Source organism: Lagopus leucura, unplaced genomic scaffold (assembly GCF_019238085.1).
Source record: "Lagopus leucura isolate 7727_CA_CO unplaced genomic scaffold, USGS_WTPT01 203-1_obj-0_obj, whole genome shotgun sequence".
Taxonomy (NCBI): Eukaryota; Metazoa; Chordata; class Aves; order Galliformes; family Phasianidae; genus Lagopus; species Lagopus leucura.
The window spans coordinates 3,297-23,549 of NW_024964955.1; the positions used below are offsets into that span (position 1 = coordinate 3,297).

General features: G+C 44.4%; 1 protein-coding gene across 1 annotated transcript in view; it reads left to right on the forward strand.

Annotated features, from left to right (window-relative positions):
- Window positions 1–213: 213 nt before the first annotated feature.
- Window positions 214–20,253, forward strand: part of LOC122191921 (collagen alpha-1(III) chain-like) — a 30,317-nt gene continuing 10,277 nt past the window's right edge. Inside the window, exons 1-19 of the mRNA XM_042892325.1 lie at window positions 214–252; window positions 680–715; window positions 1,120–1,155; window positions 1,548–1,607; window positions 2,059–2,184; window positions 2,434–2,505; window positions 2,685–2,720; window positions 5,121–5,165; window positions 5,757–5,792; window positions 6,776–6,811; window positions 9,108–9,164; window positions 9,350–9,421; window positions 10,398–10,469; window positions 11,132–11,167; window positions 17,516–17,596; window positions 18,406–18,459; window positions 18,801–18,854; window positions 19,646–19,708; window positions 20,140–20,202. Coding sequence (XP_042748259.1) covers window positions 214–252; window positions 680–715; window positions 1,120–1,155; window positions 1,548–1,607; window positions 2,059–2,184; window positions 2,434–2,505; window positions 2,685–2,720; window positions 5,121–5,165; window positions 5,757–5,792; window positions 6,776–6,811; window positions 9,108–9,164; window positions 9,350–9,421; window positions 10,398–10,469; window positions 11,132–11,167; window positions 17,516–17,596; window positions 18,406–18,459; window positions 18,801–18,854; window positions 19,646–19,708; window positions 20,140–20,202 — 1,074 coding nt within the window. The remainder of the gene's footprint in view (window positions 253–679; window positions 716–1,119; window positions 1,156–1,547; window positions 1,608–2,058; window positions 2,185–2,433; window positions 2,506–2,684; window positions 2,721–5,120; window positions 5,166–5,756; window positions 5,793–6,775; window positions 6,812–9,107; window positions 9,165–9,349; window positions 9,422–10,397; window positions 10,470–11,131; window positions 11,168–17,515; window positions 17,597–18,405; window positions 18,460–18,800; window positions 18,855–19,645; window positions 19,709–20,139; window positions 20,203–20,253) is intronic.

Here is a 20,253-nt window from a genome sequence, read left to right on the forward strand (position 1 = left end):
CCAACTCAGGATATTCTATGATTCTATGGTTTGGATCTGGCTGGGATAGCCCAACCAGATGATCCATCAGAAATGCAATGGAAAGGAGATGGTCCTCCATTACTGCTTCCTGAAATATGATGCAGGAATGAAATCAGCACCTATCTTGACCAGAAAGGGAAGGAAATGTTCTTTATACTTGAACTAAATGGGCTATTTGTTTTCCAGGGAGAAATGGGAGCTCCAGGAGCCCGTGGAAACAAAGGAGAAAAGGTAGCAATAAGGCTTTTGTGAGCCTCTGGGACTTGGAGAAGGCTCCCTGTTCTAATAGGGTCTGGAAGATAAGAAGCTGGGACATCCTGGTGAAGTGGACATTCAGGGTCTGTGGGAGATTGTGCTGATGTAAACAGGGATAGAGGAAAGGGTCAGACCCAGCCCCAGGTTTCTTATGGTTTCTGCCACCAAAGCAGGCATTCAGCCATACAAAGTGCCTCGGCATGAATACTTCTCATAAGGGACAAACAGATCTGAGGTGTTGGGACCCAAATATTCAAAAGAAAAGTGGACAAGGGAGGGTTGTTTCACAGTCCAATGGAAAGAGGGTATTTTGCATGGGTTACCATGAATTTCAATGCCTTTGTGCAGGGACCATGGGCATGAGAAGGGAGGTGGCTGGAAGATGGATCTTTTTGTCTTGCAGGGGCAGCCTGGGGAGATGGGGGAGCCTGGAGAAAAGGTGAGATGTGGAGTCAGGCTCAGCCACTGGCACAGGACAGTGTCACCAGCTAAGTGGCCCAAATCCAGCACTGGGGGTTGTCATAGAGAAGTGAAATCCCTGGCTGCTATGTGAACCCATCACCCGCTGAGCTCAGCCCAGTAGACCCAGAGCCCAGTAACACACCAGGAGCAGCATGCTCTTGTGTTAGAGCATTTGGCTCCTCCATTGTCACACAGCCACTTCCAACCTTCTCAGGGGAAAAGAACTGGACATTAGGGGTGTCCCTGAACTTCCAGTTACTCCATCCTGCCACAGACTATGAGCACAACTGGAAACCTTCTCTCTTGCTTAGTGTTCCAGTGAGGTTGTGCTTCACACAGCCGCTCCAGCAGGCTTGATAACTCTCTCTCTTCATTTCACAGGGCACCAAAGGAGACAGAGGTGAAAGTGGTCAGAAGGTAAAGAACAGCACTGTTACCATAGGTATCTCTTCTCCCACCATGACTCTTCTACCTTCCCAGTATCTAACCTCCCATCTCAAGCTGAGGAGTCCAGATAACCTCCTGAGATGTGGGCTTGTCACAACTGGAATGGGATACTCACAGGGGACCCAGCATTTATCCCTCCTATGTAGGGACTCCTGATGGCTTATATAGACAGGGCACACATCATAAAAGGGTAATGTCAGAAGATACAGGACTATCTGGGCAACGTGTTCCAGTGCTCCACCATCCACACAGGAAAGGAGTGTTTCCTGGCATGGAATCTCTTGTGTTCCAGTTTGTGCTTTTTGATGGTCCCATAGTGCAAAGAGTGGTCTTGCTTTTTCCTGACCTTCTTCTCTTCACAGGGAGAACCAGGAATTGGGTTCAGAGGCCCTGTTGGTCAGGCTGGACCCCCAGGATTTAAGGTACATCTTTCTTCTCCTCTGGATAGGATCTCACTTGCTTTTCTGTGGGTGTTACATTCCATTGTCTTTGCTGATCATCCCACTGCTAGGTGTGGGGCACAGTGGTGACTGAGATGGGAAAGACACTGAAGATGGTAACAACATTGAAGTTAGACCCATCTTGCAAAGACAGTAAGAGGTTTTGGGATGGAGGGAGTGTTCTGTGTCCTCCAAGTGACCACTTTAGATCAAGTCAGGTCCAGAGGATAAAAATGTCTGTCCATGGTCTTCTGCATTTACTAAGCCATGGCACAGCCTCTACTCCATCCCTATGAACACCTCTTACTGGAGTACCCCCAGTACTATGTACCAGTTATGTGAATTCAAGGATACACCACTGGGCTTTCTTCAGGACTTCTGGAGGGTTATTAATCTCACCTCAAATCTAAATTCCTTCTTATTCATTCAACAGGGTGAGCCAGGGGCTCCAGGACCTCCAGGAGCCCAGGGCATTCAAGGCATTCGTGGCAGTGCTGGCATTCCTGGCTCACAGGGAGACAGAGGGGCTCCAGGTCTACGTGGGACACCAGGACAGAAGGTAGGTGGTGTGAGGGCACTGTGCACGTTGTGTTGTCCAACCCAAGGAGAAAACAAGGGTGGTCCTCCTGATACTGCCTACACCAGTGCACTGAAGTCCACCTCTCTTCAATGATGCCCCCACACTGGGAGCATTTCAAAGACTACTCCTAGGAGCACCTAGGGACACACTTCTGCTTTCAGGCTGGCTTGGGAGAAGTGGGACTTTTGCCTTTTGATGTTTTCCTCCTTAAAGGATTTTGTTTTCAAGGGTGAGAGTGGGAAGAGAGGCCGGAATGGACTTGCTGGGCCTGCAGGACCATCAGGATCCCCAGGAAAAGAGGTGACTTTTATACATCACCCCCTTTGCCTTCTGCGAGACTGTAAAGACTTGGCTGGGGAGAGAGGCTGAGGCCCTGGTATCTGGGCTGAGTGTGCTTTTATCTTTTCATTGGGATAGGAGAGCATCAAGGACTTGCAAAATAAAGTTGTTTGTGTTTTTTGGTTTTTTTCATCCTACAGGGGATTCCTGGGACACCTGGGCCCAAAGGCAACAAGGTGAGTGCCAGCTTTCCAGGAAGGGCACAGATAGCTTAAACCCTTGGGCAGTAATGTGACAGCCCACTGCTATCTCCTGGCTCCTTATCCTTGGTCCCATTTAGATGCTTAACCCCCTCTCACCTTCATGCCCTTCTTCCCCCAGTTTCTTGGGGCATTTTCCAGAGAGAGCTGCACAAAGTCAATGGAAATGAGTCCCCTTTCTGTAACTTTTAAATCATTTCATAGAATCACAAAATCATAGAATCACTGAGGTTGGAAAAGACCTTAAAGATCATCGAGTCCCACCACAGTGTTGGACATTAGAAAAATCTTCTCTAAGAAAGTGCTCAGGCTCTGGAACAGGCTGCCCAGGGAGGTGGTGGAGTCATTATTGCTGGAGGTGTTCAAGATACATGGAGATGTGGTGCTTAGGGACAACATGGTTTAGAGGGCAGTACTGTGTTAGGTAGACAGTTGCATTAGATGAACTTAGAGATCTTTTCCAACTTTAATGATTCTATGATTCTATGGTCAATCTGAGCAGTAGTTATGGCATATGGTGTCCTTCCTCCAAATTAGACTTCTGTCTTTCTGACCTGCAGGGAGAAACTGGGATTGGAGCTGTTGGTCCAAGAGGTCCCCGAGGATTGCCTGGTTCTCAAGTAGGTTCTCTGTAAATGTTCTTTGCTTGGCTTGTTGCAAGCTAACCTCCTTTGGAGGCAACTTTATACCATCACTGTCTACTCACCCATCACAGAAGATGCCAAAAGAGCTGATAACAGAGCCTGCTTTAATTTTTCATTGGCCAGATTTGGAGGTGACAGACACTGCTACACCCAGCTGGAATTGGCACTGACCAGATTCTCTCCACAGATTGCAATTAGAATCCCCTCTGCAATTAGAACACCCTCAAGCACTGTGTGTTGCATTGATCATCATGTCTGTGCCCTTGCTGTGGAAGCTTCAGTGGTAACATCTACATTCAGCCATCCGCACGTCTCAGTGAGGAAGGACCTCATTTTGTATGCTTGAGGGATGCTACCTGCAAACTCATTCCTTCAGGAATCCACCTCCAACTTTCTTACTCTTGTTCCCCCCTTCCCTCCTGACCCTCCGTCATCCCTGGGGAAGCAATGCTCACTTTTCCTCGGGCTGCTGAGAAGTTTTGGTCCCCTTCTGAATAAGACCCCAGGGAGACCTTCTTGAGTCATAATCAAGGGCCAAGTTTCAATTTGCTCTGTCTGTGGCTGTTCCATGAATAAACTGATTTTATGGTGCAATCCATTTAGGCAAATTCCCCATCTGCCAGCAGAATGGTTCGATGAGGCCCCTGAGACAAAACAGTTAATGAGAATGTCAACAGCTGTGAAAGGTCTGGGGTAAACCTCACTCAAGCTTTGTTATCTGAATGGAATGACGAAATAATGTTTCTGCTCTTCTGACTCCAGCATAAATCTGGAGAGAATTACAGAATCACAGACTATATTGACCAGATAGGAGAGATTTGGCCTTGCGGGATGATGCCCAAGTCCAGGCATCTCAAAGACATGTATGTCTTGTCGGTTCTACTCAGTGAAATCATTGAAGCACTTCACAGATCCACCAGCTATCCCTTGTAGTAAGGTTTAAAAAGAGTCAATAGCACACTTGAAGAAACATTAAGAAGTTCTCTGGCATCTGGGAGCAAGAGCTAGGTATGAAGATGAACCCCACATTGACCTCCAAAGGCATGAATTGAGCAGTTGACTGGTGGTATCTTCCTTCTGAAAGCCAGCGATGTGGGTTCTCAGATAAATTTCTGATTACCTTTTTGCTGTGGTGTGTCCTACTGAAATCAAGTTATGAATGCACATAAAAATCTACTGAGTTCTCTGATTGAAGGTGAGAATTCTCCTGGGACACTGGGAACATCTCAGACCTCTGCCCTTTGCTGTCCATGCTTTTGTCACGTGTAAATACAGCTTGAGAAAGGACACACTAGGATACCCAACCTCAGGTTGCTTCTTCTAAGCCATTCCAACCAATGCCTCCCTATGGAAACAGAGAGAAGGCACCTTTTTAGAGTGATTAATATCATGCTGAATCAGGTTCAGATCATCCTACAGATGTGTTTCTCTTGAAAGCTGAGGAGAAGCTGAAACTTGAAGCTGACCAAAGTATTTTCTGAATACAGAGTACATTGTCCAACTACAGTGGCATGTGTGTGGTATGAAGATCTTTAAGTCCTTTAATCCAGAACCATGGGACACCTAATGCATGTGGACATATAAGTGAACAGAGTTGCAAAACTCCCTTTACAGATCTAGGCTTCTGCATTCTCAACTCCTATTGTCCCTCATGGGATGGATTGTGGATCTGGAACTGTGCATGTTGCATGTGTCTGCTGATGGCCACCACTACACCTCTCTTTCCTAACAGGGTGACGAGGGCATCATGGGAGTCCAGGGCCCCATTGGTATGATGGTGAGTGTTAATGTGCTGATTTCACAGTATAGACAATTTCAGGGCTGCATGATGTATGGGCAGCTTCAGAGCTGGAAAAAAAATTCCTATGAGCAATTAAAAAAAAATTGAGTAGTTTGATGCTTCCAGTGGGAAATAGAAAGTTAGGGGAACCCAAATTCTTATGTTGTGTTGGAACGGTTGACTGTAAAACCTTTAGCCACATGTGAGACATAAGCTGTCATGCCAAGCATAATTGCTTTATCCTCTTGGCCACTTGGCCATGGGCCATCCCAGTCTATCCTGTCCCTGCCCACTCCTGTGATGAGGGATGACTGGAGTTCCTGTCACCTCCACCTAGAGGGGCCTATGGGAGACCTGAGAGATTGTGGCTGTGTCTAGTTGCTGTTAAGCATACAAAAGTCTCCACATGAGGCTTGCAAAACAGGGCAAGTTGTCCGATCTAGCTTCTGCACCCCTTCCACCAGCAGCTTCTCTATGCTGAAATCTCTTCTTGGAGGCAGCTCTGTCTTAGAGTGTAGACTGCTCTTTTTTTCCTAATATCTTCCCTCACTTGTATTTATCCTCACATCTTGTTTTGTGTCCTTGCAGGGTCTAAAAGGTCTCCCAGGTGTGAAAGGCGAAAGAGTAAGCAACAGTCACTGTCACCTTTTCCTATGCAGTTCCTGAAGAGGAGGGCACACCATTGTGGGGAATCTTTCTGGGACAGACTGGGAGGGGACTTTAATCGATGTGTGGAAGTCTGAAGTGACAAGCAGTCCCCTGTAAGGTCTGGGCTGGGATCAGGGTGCATGTTATTTTTCTGCAAGCCTCTTTTTAAAGTATTTTTTAGGATGGTGGGAAGGGAGGAAATTTGGGAGTTTGGACAGAAAGGAATCCCTTTGCTCTCCTTCTGCCATTTCCCTCTTCCAAGCCTTGGGCAGTTGAAAAATGCAGCAATGGGAAGAGTAAATCTTGTCCAAATGTACGGATGTGCAATCAAACACTGGAATGGAGGCAACCACATACAATGCTGCTACTCAAAAGCAACTCAGTGCAGTTTTACAGTCTCTCTTTGCTCTCATATCCCCACCTGGGCCTTCCAGTCTCTTCCATCTGCTCTCACTTTGCCAGTCATGAGCACTGAAGAAGGGTATGAGATGCCATCAGTACCAAATCCTGCCCTTCAGCTTCATATCCCACCTCCTACAAAAAGCGTTGTGGAAGAGTTAGTATTTCATACACTTTTACTGCAAAATCCAAGATTTGAGATTGAAATTTGGGAAATTCTATAAAACACAGGATGCCTTCCCACCCTAGGTGTAGTACTGACATGTTACCAGAGCTGCCGTGCCCCATTGGAAGGTGGAAATCCAATGACAGTTCTGCAGTGTGGACATATTGAGCATGAAGTCAATCAAAACATGTCAGTCCCAGGTCTTTAATTTTGGTCAGCACAATATATTTTAGTTGTGCACAATTTCCCATGGTAAGCTTTGGCGGAGTGCCTAGGGGAGCTGACTCCCAGCTATGATAGGTGGGCTTGGTGTGCAAATCAGTGGACTGAGTAGCACAGAAAGCGTGAATAAAAAGGGAATCGCTCACTGCCTTTATTTCTTGCTTGGTTTCAGGGTGATCGGGGACTTCTGGGACCCAAGGGAGAAAGAGTAAGAACATTCCAGATTGTGACCTTTTGGGGCAGATGGGGTAAAAGGCTGTTAGGGCTTTATTGTTACCTGTGAGCAGATGGACAGTTATTTGAACAGTTCAGTGATCAGACAAAGTAGAGACATAAATGATAAGAAATACTGGTATGTGTTTTCCTTCTGTCTAATGGTTGTTTCCCTATTTACAGATGGTCCCTTCACTATGTACACCCAAGAGTTTGGGACCATTCTCTCTACATTTATACACCCATGCAGTTGAATGCAAGTTTTAGATGCTTCCTTCCTTCATGGGATTTTCCGGTGGGTTCAATCCACTTTACTGGCTTCTTGCTTGCACTCTATGCAATGGTCAGAGTGGATCTGGCACCACAGTCTTAATGGGCTGACAAACAGCCATTGACAACAGCCATTGTCAATAGGAGCAAAAAAGAAGTCATTTCAGCAGCAGTTTTTTGGGGCACAAAAATGCTTTCTATGATGTAAGGGAAGAAAAAAAAGTTCCACTGACTTTTGTTAATGAGCTCGCCCCAAAGCACACCCCAGTCTGGCTCATGGCAGGTAATGCAAAATAACCCTGAGAGCAGAAAGTGAACAGAAAATGCTGAATTTCTGTCCAGTGTTTTGTTAACTTCCTCCCTTACTGAGGTGGCTTGTAAGAAAATGAGTTTTTGAAAACCTACATGATGATTTCGCCTTTGAGTCATGCGGCATTAAATGATCAGGACCAATTTGTCTCTGAGGAGGCTGCTTTCAAAAGGGACTTGCTCCAGAGACAAATCAACTCCTAATCTGCTTCGTGAGGAGGCCCCAAAACACTTCCCGAGTTGAAGGAATGTGTAATGCATTTTCCAAAGAATACCTTAATAAAATATAAAGAGGTGTATGAGATAGAACTGAGAGAGAGGGATGATTGGCTTGGATTCATTCCCCATGGTTACAGTTTAACTTACTTTATAACTCTCTCTCCATCAATACAAGTGGAACTGTGTGCTTTTCAGGGCCTGTGCTGTGCATTGGATTAAACTACAGAATCTTTATGCTCCCTTTTGTCTGCAAAATTGCTTGAGCCCCATCCCATCTCCATTACAAACACTGAAAAGCAGGAAAGCAGGAAGCATATGAAGATAGGCTTGGAGCAGGATCTGATAGTGATCACTGTATAAGTTGCAAAAGATGGTCAAATTCTGGGGAATGTTGATTCATGGGTGTTTGTTAAGAGTCTAGCAGCAAAACACAGTCTTCCCAAAAAGGGATGGATATTTGCAACATTGAAGAGAGCTGGTATAAAGGGAGACTGTTTCAGATAGGCTACAGTTGCCAAAAGGGGCTAGCAAGGAGAATTACCAGCCTGTAAGGGGTTAATTTATCTTCCAAGGGGAAAAAAAAATGAATAAATCCGTGCTGTACGCTGCTAATAACAATAGTGAAATTCTAACTGCAGGCTGCACTCAGCATCCAAATCGAATTTTAAAATCTTCCAAAGGGGAAAGGTGCTTCTTTCTGTGTCTGTAATAGGAGATCACCCTCCATACTGTCCTGCCTCCAAAACCCATGCCTTGCTGCATCTGCACCTGTTCTTCGTATTGCCATGTAGAGTTTCAGGGTGTCCCAGAGATGCTAATGGCACTCTCTGGAATGCTTTTGGGGAAGCATATTAGAAGCATGTACTTGTCAGCTGGTCACAGTGCCCTGGCTTGCAGAATCAATGTTTCTGATGTAAAAAAAGCTAGCTCTGATGGGTGCCATAAGTACTACTCACCAACCTCAGCTCCAGCTGCATGACCATAAATCAGGGCACCATGAGCCTACAACCAGGTCCTGCACGTGGGAGGAGATGCAAACCTTGACATCCCAAGTGACACGTGGTGACGAAGGAGCCAAGCCACCATGTCAGATATGGACCTGTCTGATCACTCATGACTTCAGATTGGGAATTGAACCTCGGGGTTCCACTTTCCCATGCACAGCTCCACTTCTAGTTGGGACATCTAGACTGGCTATGCCATTGGGCCCCAACATTTTCTTGAGCAAGAGATCACTGTCAAAATTCAGAACTTGTCATCTTCTATGCATATTCATCACCTAGCTTTTAGCTGAGAAAAAATTAAACTTATTTATTACTGTCCACCCATACCTTCCATATGGACCACAGTTTAGAAAATGCTCACCTTCATTGCAGATGTTTGTTACCCTTTTGCTGTTTTCCCCATCACAGCAAGTGTGGTCCTATCCAGTGGGAGCCATGAGTTCAGGTACCGCTTGTTATCTACATCTCTTCTGTGTCTCCTTTCTCTAGGGTGAGACCATGACTGGTTTTGGACCCCAAGGCTACAAAGGCAGTAAAGGAGATCCTGTAAGTTGATGACCCTTATATAAGTCCTTTCCAATTCAGGTTATTCTGTAAGTTCTACTATTGTTGTGATTCAGCACAGCTTGGGTATCCATTGCAAACCAGTGCTTTGTTCCAAAGCCACTGACTGAGAGATGGGTCCTTTCTTGAGAGAGGCACAACCTCACAATTCCTGTCCTATCATTCAGGGTGAACAAGGCCTGCCAGGTTTTGATGGAGACAAAGGCGAGAAGGGAGAGGATGGACCTGCAGGAGAAAAGGTATGAACCTCCCAATGGGACAGAGACACATAACATTGGAAGAGTCCTGTTTCTCTCCAAGAGCTGGACATGCTGCTTGAAACCCTGAAGCTCAGAAAAAGTGGTAATGCATTGGCACAGGCTGCCAGGGAGGTGGTGGAATCACTGTCCCTGGAGATGTTCAAGAAATGTAAAGATGTGGCACTGAGGGATACGATAGGGATGGGCTGGGATTGGACTTGAGCCTTGGCACCTGTGGAGGTGTCAGGTCTCAACCCATCACTCCACTGGAAGGAATCACATAACTCTCCCACTCAGACTGAGTCATGAATTAAATCTCCATGCACCAGTCATCCCTATTTTTGTATCATGTTAATGGGTTTTGTTCTAAAAGTCTGACATGGTGCAGAATAAATGTAAGTGTCTACAACAGCAGCATCCCTGATTAGATCCCCAGTGACTGTAAAAGCAAGGTGCAGAAGGTCCCATGGGTGATACTTGTGTTTTTGTCAGATGAAGTCTCACACACAATATCTGTCAGACTGCTCTCTTATTAAATAATAATAATAATAATAATAATAATAAAATGTAAGCGTCTCCTAAAGCAACAGCACCTTTTGGCTGAATATCTGAGTGTATTTAGATGGAGCACCACTACTCCACCACTAGACATTCAACCAGGGTTTTGTACTTCAGCATTAGCAAAGAGGCAACTTCTTTAAAATATCTGAGGCCCTTCTCTGCTTATTTTCCTTCGGTCCCAATCACCAGGCACTAATTCCCTTTCAGAACTGAGACATGTTTCTGCAGCTGGTGGCTTCCTTCCCTGGCACTGGCCGCCATAAGGATCTTTGGGATCCTTGGAGGTGAAGCCTGCTATAGAAATTATTCTTATTGTCCTTCACTCTTCCATCTTCATAGGGTTCTCTCTCAGGAGGGGCCACTTCAAGAGCACAGTGTACTTAGAATGTATCTGACAGATATTCTATAATTTTAGGGAATCAGAGGTGAAGCTGGCTCCAAGGGAGCCATGGGGCTTTTTGGAACAAGAGGACCAGTGGGACAGAAAGTGAGTATGCCCAATACCTATTCTAAGGTATCATCTTTAAGGACTGAACTGTAAAATCACACATGAATTGATATATAAAATCCTTTGACAGGATTTCATATACTTTTTTTTTTTCACCATATGATTCTTTGCCCAAAGAAGGTGTGGATGTTGCATCCTTGAAGGCATTCAAAGCCAGGTTGGATGGAGCTCTGGGCTGCCTGATGTGGCTTGGGGCAGCCTGCCCACAGCAGGGGGGTTGGAGTTGCATGATCACTAAGGTCCCTTCCAAGCTAAACCATTCTATCATTCTATGATTGATTGTATTATTTCTTCTTTGAAATTGCTGATTTAAATGTTGTGGAGTTACCAAAAAGCAGAAGTAGCCAGGAAAGCCCAAGAGATTCTTCCCTTTTTCTAAAGCAGCAGAGTGCTCTGACATCTTCCCTGTGCTATGATAGTAATGGTTTGCTGAAATGTCAGCATTTACATGCAAGGTATGAATTCCTGTCTAAATTATACTCAGTGGAGACATAGGGCTCCCTTCAGTTGCCCATCTGAGATGTTTAAGGGATCCTATCTGCCCCTTCCATCTGCTGTAGTTATGTCCTCTGACAATCCCCAATTCCACAGGAAGTACAGCAGCACTTTCCCCTTGTTACTCATCATCGTTTTCCTTTCAGGGAGAGCCAGGAGAACCAGGCCTGCTGGGCTCTGCCGTGAGTTGGAGCATGTTTCTCTGTCTTTGGGCACATAGCTGGGCTGGCACTTCCACCTATGGCCACATGAATGGGTCACGGGGGAGGTGAGGTGATGTTGGCTCTGTGCTTTTCCACAAAGCCCACATTCAGAGAGGTTTTGCTGGAAAATCAGCCTTGGGCAAGAGGGACCAAAGCCAAAGGTAAGTTGTAATAGGACATTGTGTTTTGCATCACAAACATGCAATATGAATGCACATGAAATATGCATCTACTTATTATTTTTAATGCCTTTAGCATTTCCAGGGGCATTTTCAGACATGAACAGATGAAGTTGCTCAGCTGATTACTGGTGATGGTTGTGTAGTGTTTATGAGCTCGTGATCCAAACTAGTAATTGCTTGCTGAGAAAAATGCCCTCATTCAATTAAGCATTTCAACCTCTGCTTGACTGCAAGCAGCTGATGAGCACTTCACCAGAGCAATGAGAACGACATAAGACATCAGTATGCTGCACCCCTCATTACTGGGGGATGGAAATGGGTGATCTTTGAGGTCCCTTCCAAACCAAGCCAGTCTATGATTCTCTGATCACAGCATGTAGAGTACATTTTGGAAACTGCTTCACTATGAGCACCTGAATCCATAGGTGACAAATATTAGCATTAAAATTTGGTAGCGCAGGGAGTGAATAGAGATGTTTGTAGAGCATCAAAGGAAGCTCAATTGAATTCCAGTGGGAATCCACCATCCTGACCAGCAGCAGTCCACCTGTGGATGCGAGATGTGCAGTTTTCTACCAGCACCCATAAAGATCAGTTCATGACATAATTAATGACCAGAAATTGGCATCTTGTTGATCATTATCCGAGGAGAGCTAAGTAATCCTTCTTTGGAAAATATTTGGTGATTTTGCTGGTGCGGGGAACACAATCCCTGCTGTGCTTGGAGCTGGACTAAGAACACTATGCTTGGTTTTGTTTTTTCATTACATTTCTAAAATTGCAACTCTCACATCAAAGCCAGGGCTGTGACAGAGGAGCCATGATATACAACAGCCTGGATGAAATTCATCTGACCTCAGGTTAGATGTCTGCCGTGTTCGCTTTCTGCATCCAAGCACGCTGGACTGAGACTATTTAATAGAGAGTTTTAGGTACTCTCAGACCATGACTCATATAATCTATTTCAGACACCATGGTAGGACATGACATCCCGGTGTGACTTGCTCTCCACAAAACCAGGTTGACAATGTCTCACTTTGTCTTCAGAATGTTCACAGATGCTTTGATTGTTTTCTCCCATGTTAAGGGAGAGGGGGGGTTTAGGCTATTTCATCTATCATTGCTCTAGTCTTCTTTTTCCCTTTTCTTCAAGGCAGATATGACTTGTTCCACTCTGCCTGTACCCAATCTCTTATGCAAAGCCCCAGTGATAATATCTCGCTGTCTTCACTTTCCTTCAGCCACCTCTAATTCCATCCATCGTATTTACAAATCACCACCAATTTACTGCAAAAACTCGCCAGTTGCTTTACATCCTACTGAATTCCCTCCTGGCTGGTATCTGGGGAGACAAAAGTTCCAGCACGACCAAAAATCGCTCTTGTAAACCAGCTTGTAATAAGTCTCATCCAATTACCTTTTTGATTTGATGGTCTATAGGACTTCCCAACCAAGTGACAATGTTTGTATCCCCTCCCTATAATCATTGTCCAGAGAATTTCAATGGATTTAGATGACTTTACAACTGGATCTCAAGGCAAATGAGTGCATTCTTGGTATTCAAGACACTTCCCTCTTTTCTAAAAGCACTACACACTTACATTTATATTCCTGCCCTGCTTCACCCTTTGATATTAATATTCTAGTCTGTGTTATGCCTATTAAAGTGCAATCTTGATCATGTATTAGAGCTTCCAACTCCTCTTCTATATACCTCTTCTTTCAATGCACTAAAATTCTGGCAGATTAACCCATTATTCTCCTTAAAGCTGTATTATGAGTACTCTTCTCCCCATCTCTTGCTATTACTCCCTATTTTGTGTTTCCAGAGTCCACAGTTATGAGTGTTCTTAGGTCCTCTCCATACTGGCTTGCAGTCCTCCTCACTAGCTTTACAGATAGAGTCTCAAAGATGTTCTTCATGTCCTCGTGAGAACTGGGCTCTATAGCTGCCCAGCAGTCCTTGGATCCTTGCCCTATATCTGAGGAAGCCAAATGGCTGTTGACGCAGGCTCCTCCCTGGCTCCAACCCAAATCTTTGCAGGAATTTGTGCAGAGAACCACTTCATTACATTACAACCAAGGCCCTCTAACTCAAGACTATGTTAGGTTTGATAATACCCAACATGAATTTGACTTTATCAGACAACATAAGAGCACCAGAGCTCTTGAAGCAGATAGAGCTATTGAAGAGCTATTCAGGGAACCAACATGAGAGCCCTACCTCCCTCCACCAGCTGCACGGACCTAATGAAATCCTAATAGTTAACCCCATTTGGAAACCCAATTCTCCTGCCTGCTGAGCAGTGGGTGGTTTCAAGCCAGAGGTGAGGTTAGGTGGGGTGTGGATGTTCATCCTGGGCTTGACAAGAGGTGCCTCTGACTTCCCATGTAGGGTAGGAAAAGCCATTATCTGGGATGATTTTGCCAAAGAGGGTGCCATGAGCATTTCTGGAAAGTCCAAGGTAATCAGGAACTTTGGTCATCCAGACCTTCTAGCCACAGGTGGAAATCTCTGCCCAAACAAATTGACTTCCAGATACAAGACGCAGCAGGGAAGGGATAAAAACACAGTTGAACTCTCACATCGAGACACTCAGCTACTTCAGGTGTATCATCCCATCAAATATTAAGCACTGAAGGCCAGGAGGTGGGAAACATTTTAGCAAAGCTAACAGCCTATGCCATGAGTCTCCGAACTTTTGGCATACTTGGACCTTGAGCCCCATGCACATAAGTTGCTCCGAAAGTAATGCTTCCTAATTATTTCCATGAAGACTACGACAGACACAGAGGGCAGAATAACACTGTTTGATAGAGCAAATTCTCAGCTATGAGCTACTATTTTTCAACAGAGTTACCACCAGCAGCTATGTATTTTCACCAATGATAGACAAGAACTCACATGTTGTGCTCGTAAAAATGTGCACCAGCAGAGGTGACCCATTACTGCCACTGTTTAATGTACCACCCACTGCCTCACTGCGCAGCATTTATTGTTTGGTTTCCATAAACATTCAGCAAGTGTCAGTGAATACCAATGGGTGCAATATTTTCCACATGGGTGAATTCAGTGATACACCCTTGTTCCATACACACTTCCATGTCAAGTGACATTCTGTCAGACTGTGCCCCTCTGCTGCCTCCTGTCACATAGCAACAAAAATGTGAGAGGATACTGTTGGGAAGGATCAACTTCTACCATATCATCATCAACATCCGCCTCTGACATTATGGGCCAACATCATAAAACAGGAGGCATTACTTTTGGAGGAACCCTAGTTAAATTATATGCCATCATCAGAATATAAGTAACAAGACATTTTAATTTTTAATATTTTTCTTAAAGTGTTTAAAAGAAAAGAGAGAGGAACAAAAGCATACAGCTGGTGGAATATTTGACCTTGATTTTGTGAAGCTGATGCATCAGTCTGGTTCAGTGGAAGTGGCTGCAATTCTTAGAACATTCTCAAGGTGTTGATTAGGGCTTTTTTGATGAAACTTTACTTTTCCTGCACTTCATCCTTGACAACTGTTCACAAATGCCATTGCTTTTTGGCAGTATGCTAATGAATAAGGTGTGAGTGTGAAGCAAGGGATGTTTTCCTCTGGTAAGAGAGGGATAATGAAAGGGGTAGAGAGACATGATCAGATTTTTTTAGTTGCATATCTGATTGCAACTCTATCTGTTCCAAGACTTGCAGGTCTTGTATTGATATGAACTGAAAATGGTGTCATAAACGTAAATTTATGATTTTTTAATTTTTTTTTTTCAATGTTTAAACTTGTTTTCAAACTCCTTTATCAAAATGGAAATAACAGCTGCATATTCTTCACTGTGTTTAGCCAATGCAGCAAGATGCATACAATTATTTGCTATCAATTGAGTCTGCACTGCACATCACTGCCCTCCCTGTGCCTGGATTGAACGTGGCTGGCCTCTATCATGGTTTGGAAATGCATTTGTCCTTTCATGTGTCTTCCCTGCTGCTTTGGATTGATTTTTTCGGGTTGCAATGCATTCCTGCAGATGGATTTGATGCTTTCCAAGGGTGACCCAGCTAATTTCTCATCTCATCTGAATGGAGACGTTGAGCCTGGTGATCACACAGGCTCCTCCCTGGCTCCAGCCCAAATCTTTGCAGGAATTTGTGCAGAGAACCTCAGCTCAAAGTCATCTTTGCGTCAGGACTTATGACTAAGCTTCTCCATTGCCGTGCCTTCGTGGAACCTGGTGTCTTTACAGTTAAATGAAGCCTGTTCCAGCAACACTTTAATAACAGAACCAAACAGCAAAAGCCGTTTCCAGTAGTCTACCAGTAATTGCCTTTAAACTGTCATTTTACTAGCTTTTATTGCCCAGCCTCCATTTGCCCTGGCAAAACACAGAATGTAAATCGTAGGGAACAAATTCCCATTCAGCTTGTTTCCCTTGCTCAGTGCATGAACATTTTCCTCTCATTCTCATTTTTAAATCCTCTTCCTCCTTGACTCTTTTCAGACAGGGAGGTTCACGTTGGTTATAAGGGGCAATTTCTTCTCTGAAAGAGTGATGATGCATTGGAACAGGATGGTCAAGGAGGTGGGGGAATCACCATCCCTGGAGGTGCTCAAGATATGAGGAGATTTGGCACTGAGGGACATGGCTTACTGGGCATGGTGGCAATGGGTTGATGGTTGGATCTGATTATCTTAGAGGCCTTTTCCAACTTTAATGATTTTATGATTTACTGGAGTACTGAGTACCTAAGACCATTTACCCTTCTACTTAACAGCACGTACTCTGAGCTTTACTCTTCCTAAAGCCATCTGGGCTCCCTTCAGACTGAAGGCAAGAAGCACCTTGCAGTCTAAGGCTCACTGGAGAGCTATGAGTTGGAGACAGGAAGGTAGAGGAAGCACAAGAAAAGACAGAAGGGTCTCACTTTGACACAGAAACCCCTATGGATGAATAAATTCAGGTGCTGAGAGGGCTATTAGAGCTAATTGGGAAGTTGCTAGCTAGTGTCAAGTTCCTTCAGGACCAGGCAGTATTCAAGAGTAAGCCTTAGCCCATCCCCTTGGGTACAGGTGTATATATATAAATCCCTAGCCAGATGGATCTGTACCTAGTTCAGAGCAATCTGAAAAATGCCAGGCAATTGAAGGTATCCTGGGCTCTTGAGATTTAACCATTGAACCAAAAGGTTTATTACCCTCTAAGCATTCAATCTGTCCTAGCAAACAGGAATTCTAATTAGTTGTGCTTTTTATAGTCCATTTACTTCCTCGGCAAGAGCTTCATATTGATTGTTTCAATAAATAGTTACCAATAAATAAACAGCATGCATGAGATATTCAGGTCTGATCATGCAAGCAGGGCTTGAGGAGCACGGACTTTACCCAATCCAGATGTGATCAACAGAGCCCTGGAAGAGCATGCTGTGTGTCCTCAAATACTGCCTTTAATCCAAAATATAAATAAATATTTGATGAAGTGTTGTATGTCCCAGGATGAGCTAAGACGTAGAATGGCTCATAGACCTCCAGATTGCAATGCTGTGGTGTTTTCATGGAGGAATAACTCTGTCCTATATTGCCCATGTGTTTGGGCTGGATGAGAATCTCTTTCATCCACAGATGGGAGGTGTTCTCTGCACTGCAACGGTGAACAACCCCATGCATGGATCTGCACTCAGCAAGTAGAATGGTTGTTCACAAACTGAATTTCACCACATAGCACTTCTTCCCTTGACTGAATGGGTCTGAAACTGAGCTGCTGACCCAGTGCCCAGGATTGTGGGCAACCCAACAAAACAACTCACACAGTGGGATGCTGCCTGCTTAGTGTTTCTGCTCCTATTTCCAACTGCAATCATCACCATCCCAATTTTCTTCCCCAGAACTACTCTTTAACCTCTGTGTGCCTCAGTTTCCCAACCTGTGATTGTAAAAAAGCCAGCTTCTGGATTGCACTTGCTACTGGTTGTCAATGGTTGTTAACCTAAGCCTCATCTTTCAGTGCTAGTATTAGGATGGCTTCTGATCTCCAACTGTTGGAACGTTCTACTCAGGCTCTTACTACTGAATTTCCACCCTGATGACTGTACTCTGTGATCTCCTTGCAAAAGCTAACCCAGAAATTCATTGTGCTCCTCTTTGGCAGGGTACAGCAGGCCTCGATGGGAGGAATGGAATCAAGGGAGCCAAAGGTGACAGAGGTCTTCAGGGACAGAAGGGGAAGCCAGTGAGTAGCAAGAAAGGATATGGTTAGTTTGGAAGGCAGAAAGAGGCTCCTGGTCTTTCTCAAACCTGAGCTCATTTCTCCTCCCACATCCTGTGTTTCCCATTACTGGAATTAGAAATAAGAGTTCAGGGCAACTCTTCCAAAAAAAGAGATGAAATTTCTCCCTGAACTTCCTAGAGAGGGCTCTAATGCACATCCTGGCCCAGTTTTTAGGAGACTTCTCTAGATGCCAGTAGAGCATTTATGTGTGTATCTCTAGTGGTGCCGTTCAACTTTTCCCATTCACAATGTGTTTTCCTTTGTTACTTGAGAGTTGAGGTTGTTTAACTCCATGTGTAACAGGGGGTTATAAGAAAGACAAAGGAAGACTTTTTATTTGGTCCTATGGTAACAAAACAAGGGGGAAAGGTTTTAAACAGAAAATAAACATATAGATTTAGATTGGATATGAGGAAGAAATTTTCAATAATGAGAGTGGAGAGACCCTGGAATATGCTGACCAGAAAAGCTGTGGATTTCCCATATGGAAGTCATGTTGGACAGGGTTTAAAACAAGCTGTTCTGTTTAAAGATGTCCCTGCTTATGGCAGGAGTGCTGAAGTAGATGATCTTTAAAGGTCCCTCCCAACCCAAATCATCCAGTGATTCTATGAATCTATGATCTGCAAATTTTCCAGGAGTCCCAAGTGGTTAAAAGAACAAAGAAATGTAAAATGATGCTACCTTTAACCACCAGGGAGGCATTCTTAACCTGTCAGGATGTGTGTTATATGTTTATCTTATTTCATTTCATTTCATTTCGTTTTTAGGGAGAAAAAGGTGATCCTGGGATCACTGGAGACATTGGGCGGAAAGGAATAAAGGTAGGGGCTGGGTGAGATCCTATGAAATCTCCATATTCAAAAAGCTGTCTGGATGTTGTCCTGGACAGCCATCACTTTATGGACTTGTTTGAGCAGAATGGTTGGATAAAATGATCTCCAGAGGTCCCTTCCAACCTCAGCCACTCTGTCATCCTGTGAAACAAAGGTTGAAACAGGCAGAGAGGAGAAATCAGACTCCAGGCTGAATGGGGTTCATGGGGAAGGGTCCTGTGGGTCAGGGATATTCTTGCACTAGGGCTAACTAAGTGCACAGTTTTCATCCTACTTGCCTTCACCTTGATACAACATCAATGACTTCCCATGATTTGCTTTCTCCCCAGGGCTTACGTGGGCTGCCAGGACGCATTGGTGCTCCAGGAGCCAAGGGCATCAAGGTGAGCTCAGCCTAGCTCTATCTCCTGCTCTGGTAGCCCCATTTCCAGCAGTGATTCCTATTTCTTACTCATTACAAGGGTAGCACCATGCTTGAAAAAACCATGCTAGCTCATGCAGAAGACCCTCTCCACAGTGGTGTTGGATTGATGGCTGGACCAGATGATCTTAGTGGTCTTTCCCAACCTTAAAGATTCTATGATTCTATGGCTTGAAGCTCCAGGCTGCAGCATAGAGATATGTGGTCACAGTCTGGGGATTGACACTTCTTTTCTTTTTTACAATCTGAACTCCTTCTGAAATATCCTTCTGGTCTGTGGCTTAGCAACTGCCTGGACTTAATTTGCAATTACTGCCAGGCACATTGCACTGATTGCCAGCACCAGCAGTCCTTTCTCTATAAACAGGGATAATGGCCCTTAATGGTCTTTTTATGAAGGGTTTTGAAGAGCTCAGTAAGATGTAAGGGAACACTTGACAACTGAACCAAGGGGATATATTTTTATTATTAATATTTTCCTTCATCTGCCTTGGCCTATTGGGCAAATTAAGTACTGTTCAGTGGACTTCCCACCTACTTTCACATAAGTGATTATGAAGTCAGGGCAGTCTAAAGTCTGCATCAATCTGAAGTAGGAATTTTCCTGTATTTAGGGTTTCTCCTACCAGAAGTGTCATTATTTCCATACCCTCCACAGTGCCATTTACTCGCCTTGCCATTTTGGAGCTAGTTTTCCCAGTGTTTTAGAGATTGTGTTTGCTTACATCCCATTCATTGATTTTGCATCCACAGGGAGAAATTGGCAGTCCTGGAAAACCAGGAATCCCAGGAGCAGATGGACCATATGGACCAAAGGTGAATACCTAAATCGCACATCTGCCAACAAATGGGAAATTGCCTAAAACCTTTGGGAAACAACCTGTGTAATGTGCTTCTTTCTTTTTGACAGCACAAACAGGGTTATTCTGTATCTAATCCTATAGCCCGACATATATTTGGGTGAAAATTCTTGGACATCTGGGGTTAGGGACCTCTTCACTCAACTCAGCCAACTTCATCCACCCCAGCCCAGATGCTTCTCATGCACTACTGCACATGATAAGTAATGGGGCTTTTTAATATGATTACTTTCAGTCTCTTTGAGTACCACTAGTGCACAGGCTGAGAGATTCTGATGGGTTACACTTAATAAATAATATTGTAATGTGAAGAAGAGGCGGTTTGTTCAGAAAATTGCAACCATGCCAAGTCTGCATCAGCAGTGATTTTATCTTGGCTCCCTCCAGGGTGAACAAGGAGCACCAGGTGATGACGGTGCCTTTGGGATTCCTGGGGAGAAAGGAGAAAAGGTTAGTGCTTACCACACTGCATCGAGCTGCCATTTATAAAAGAATGAATCC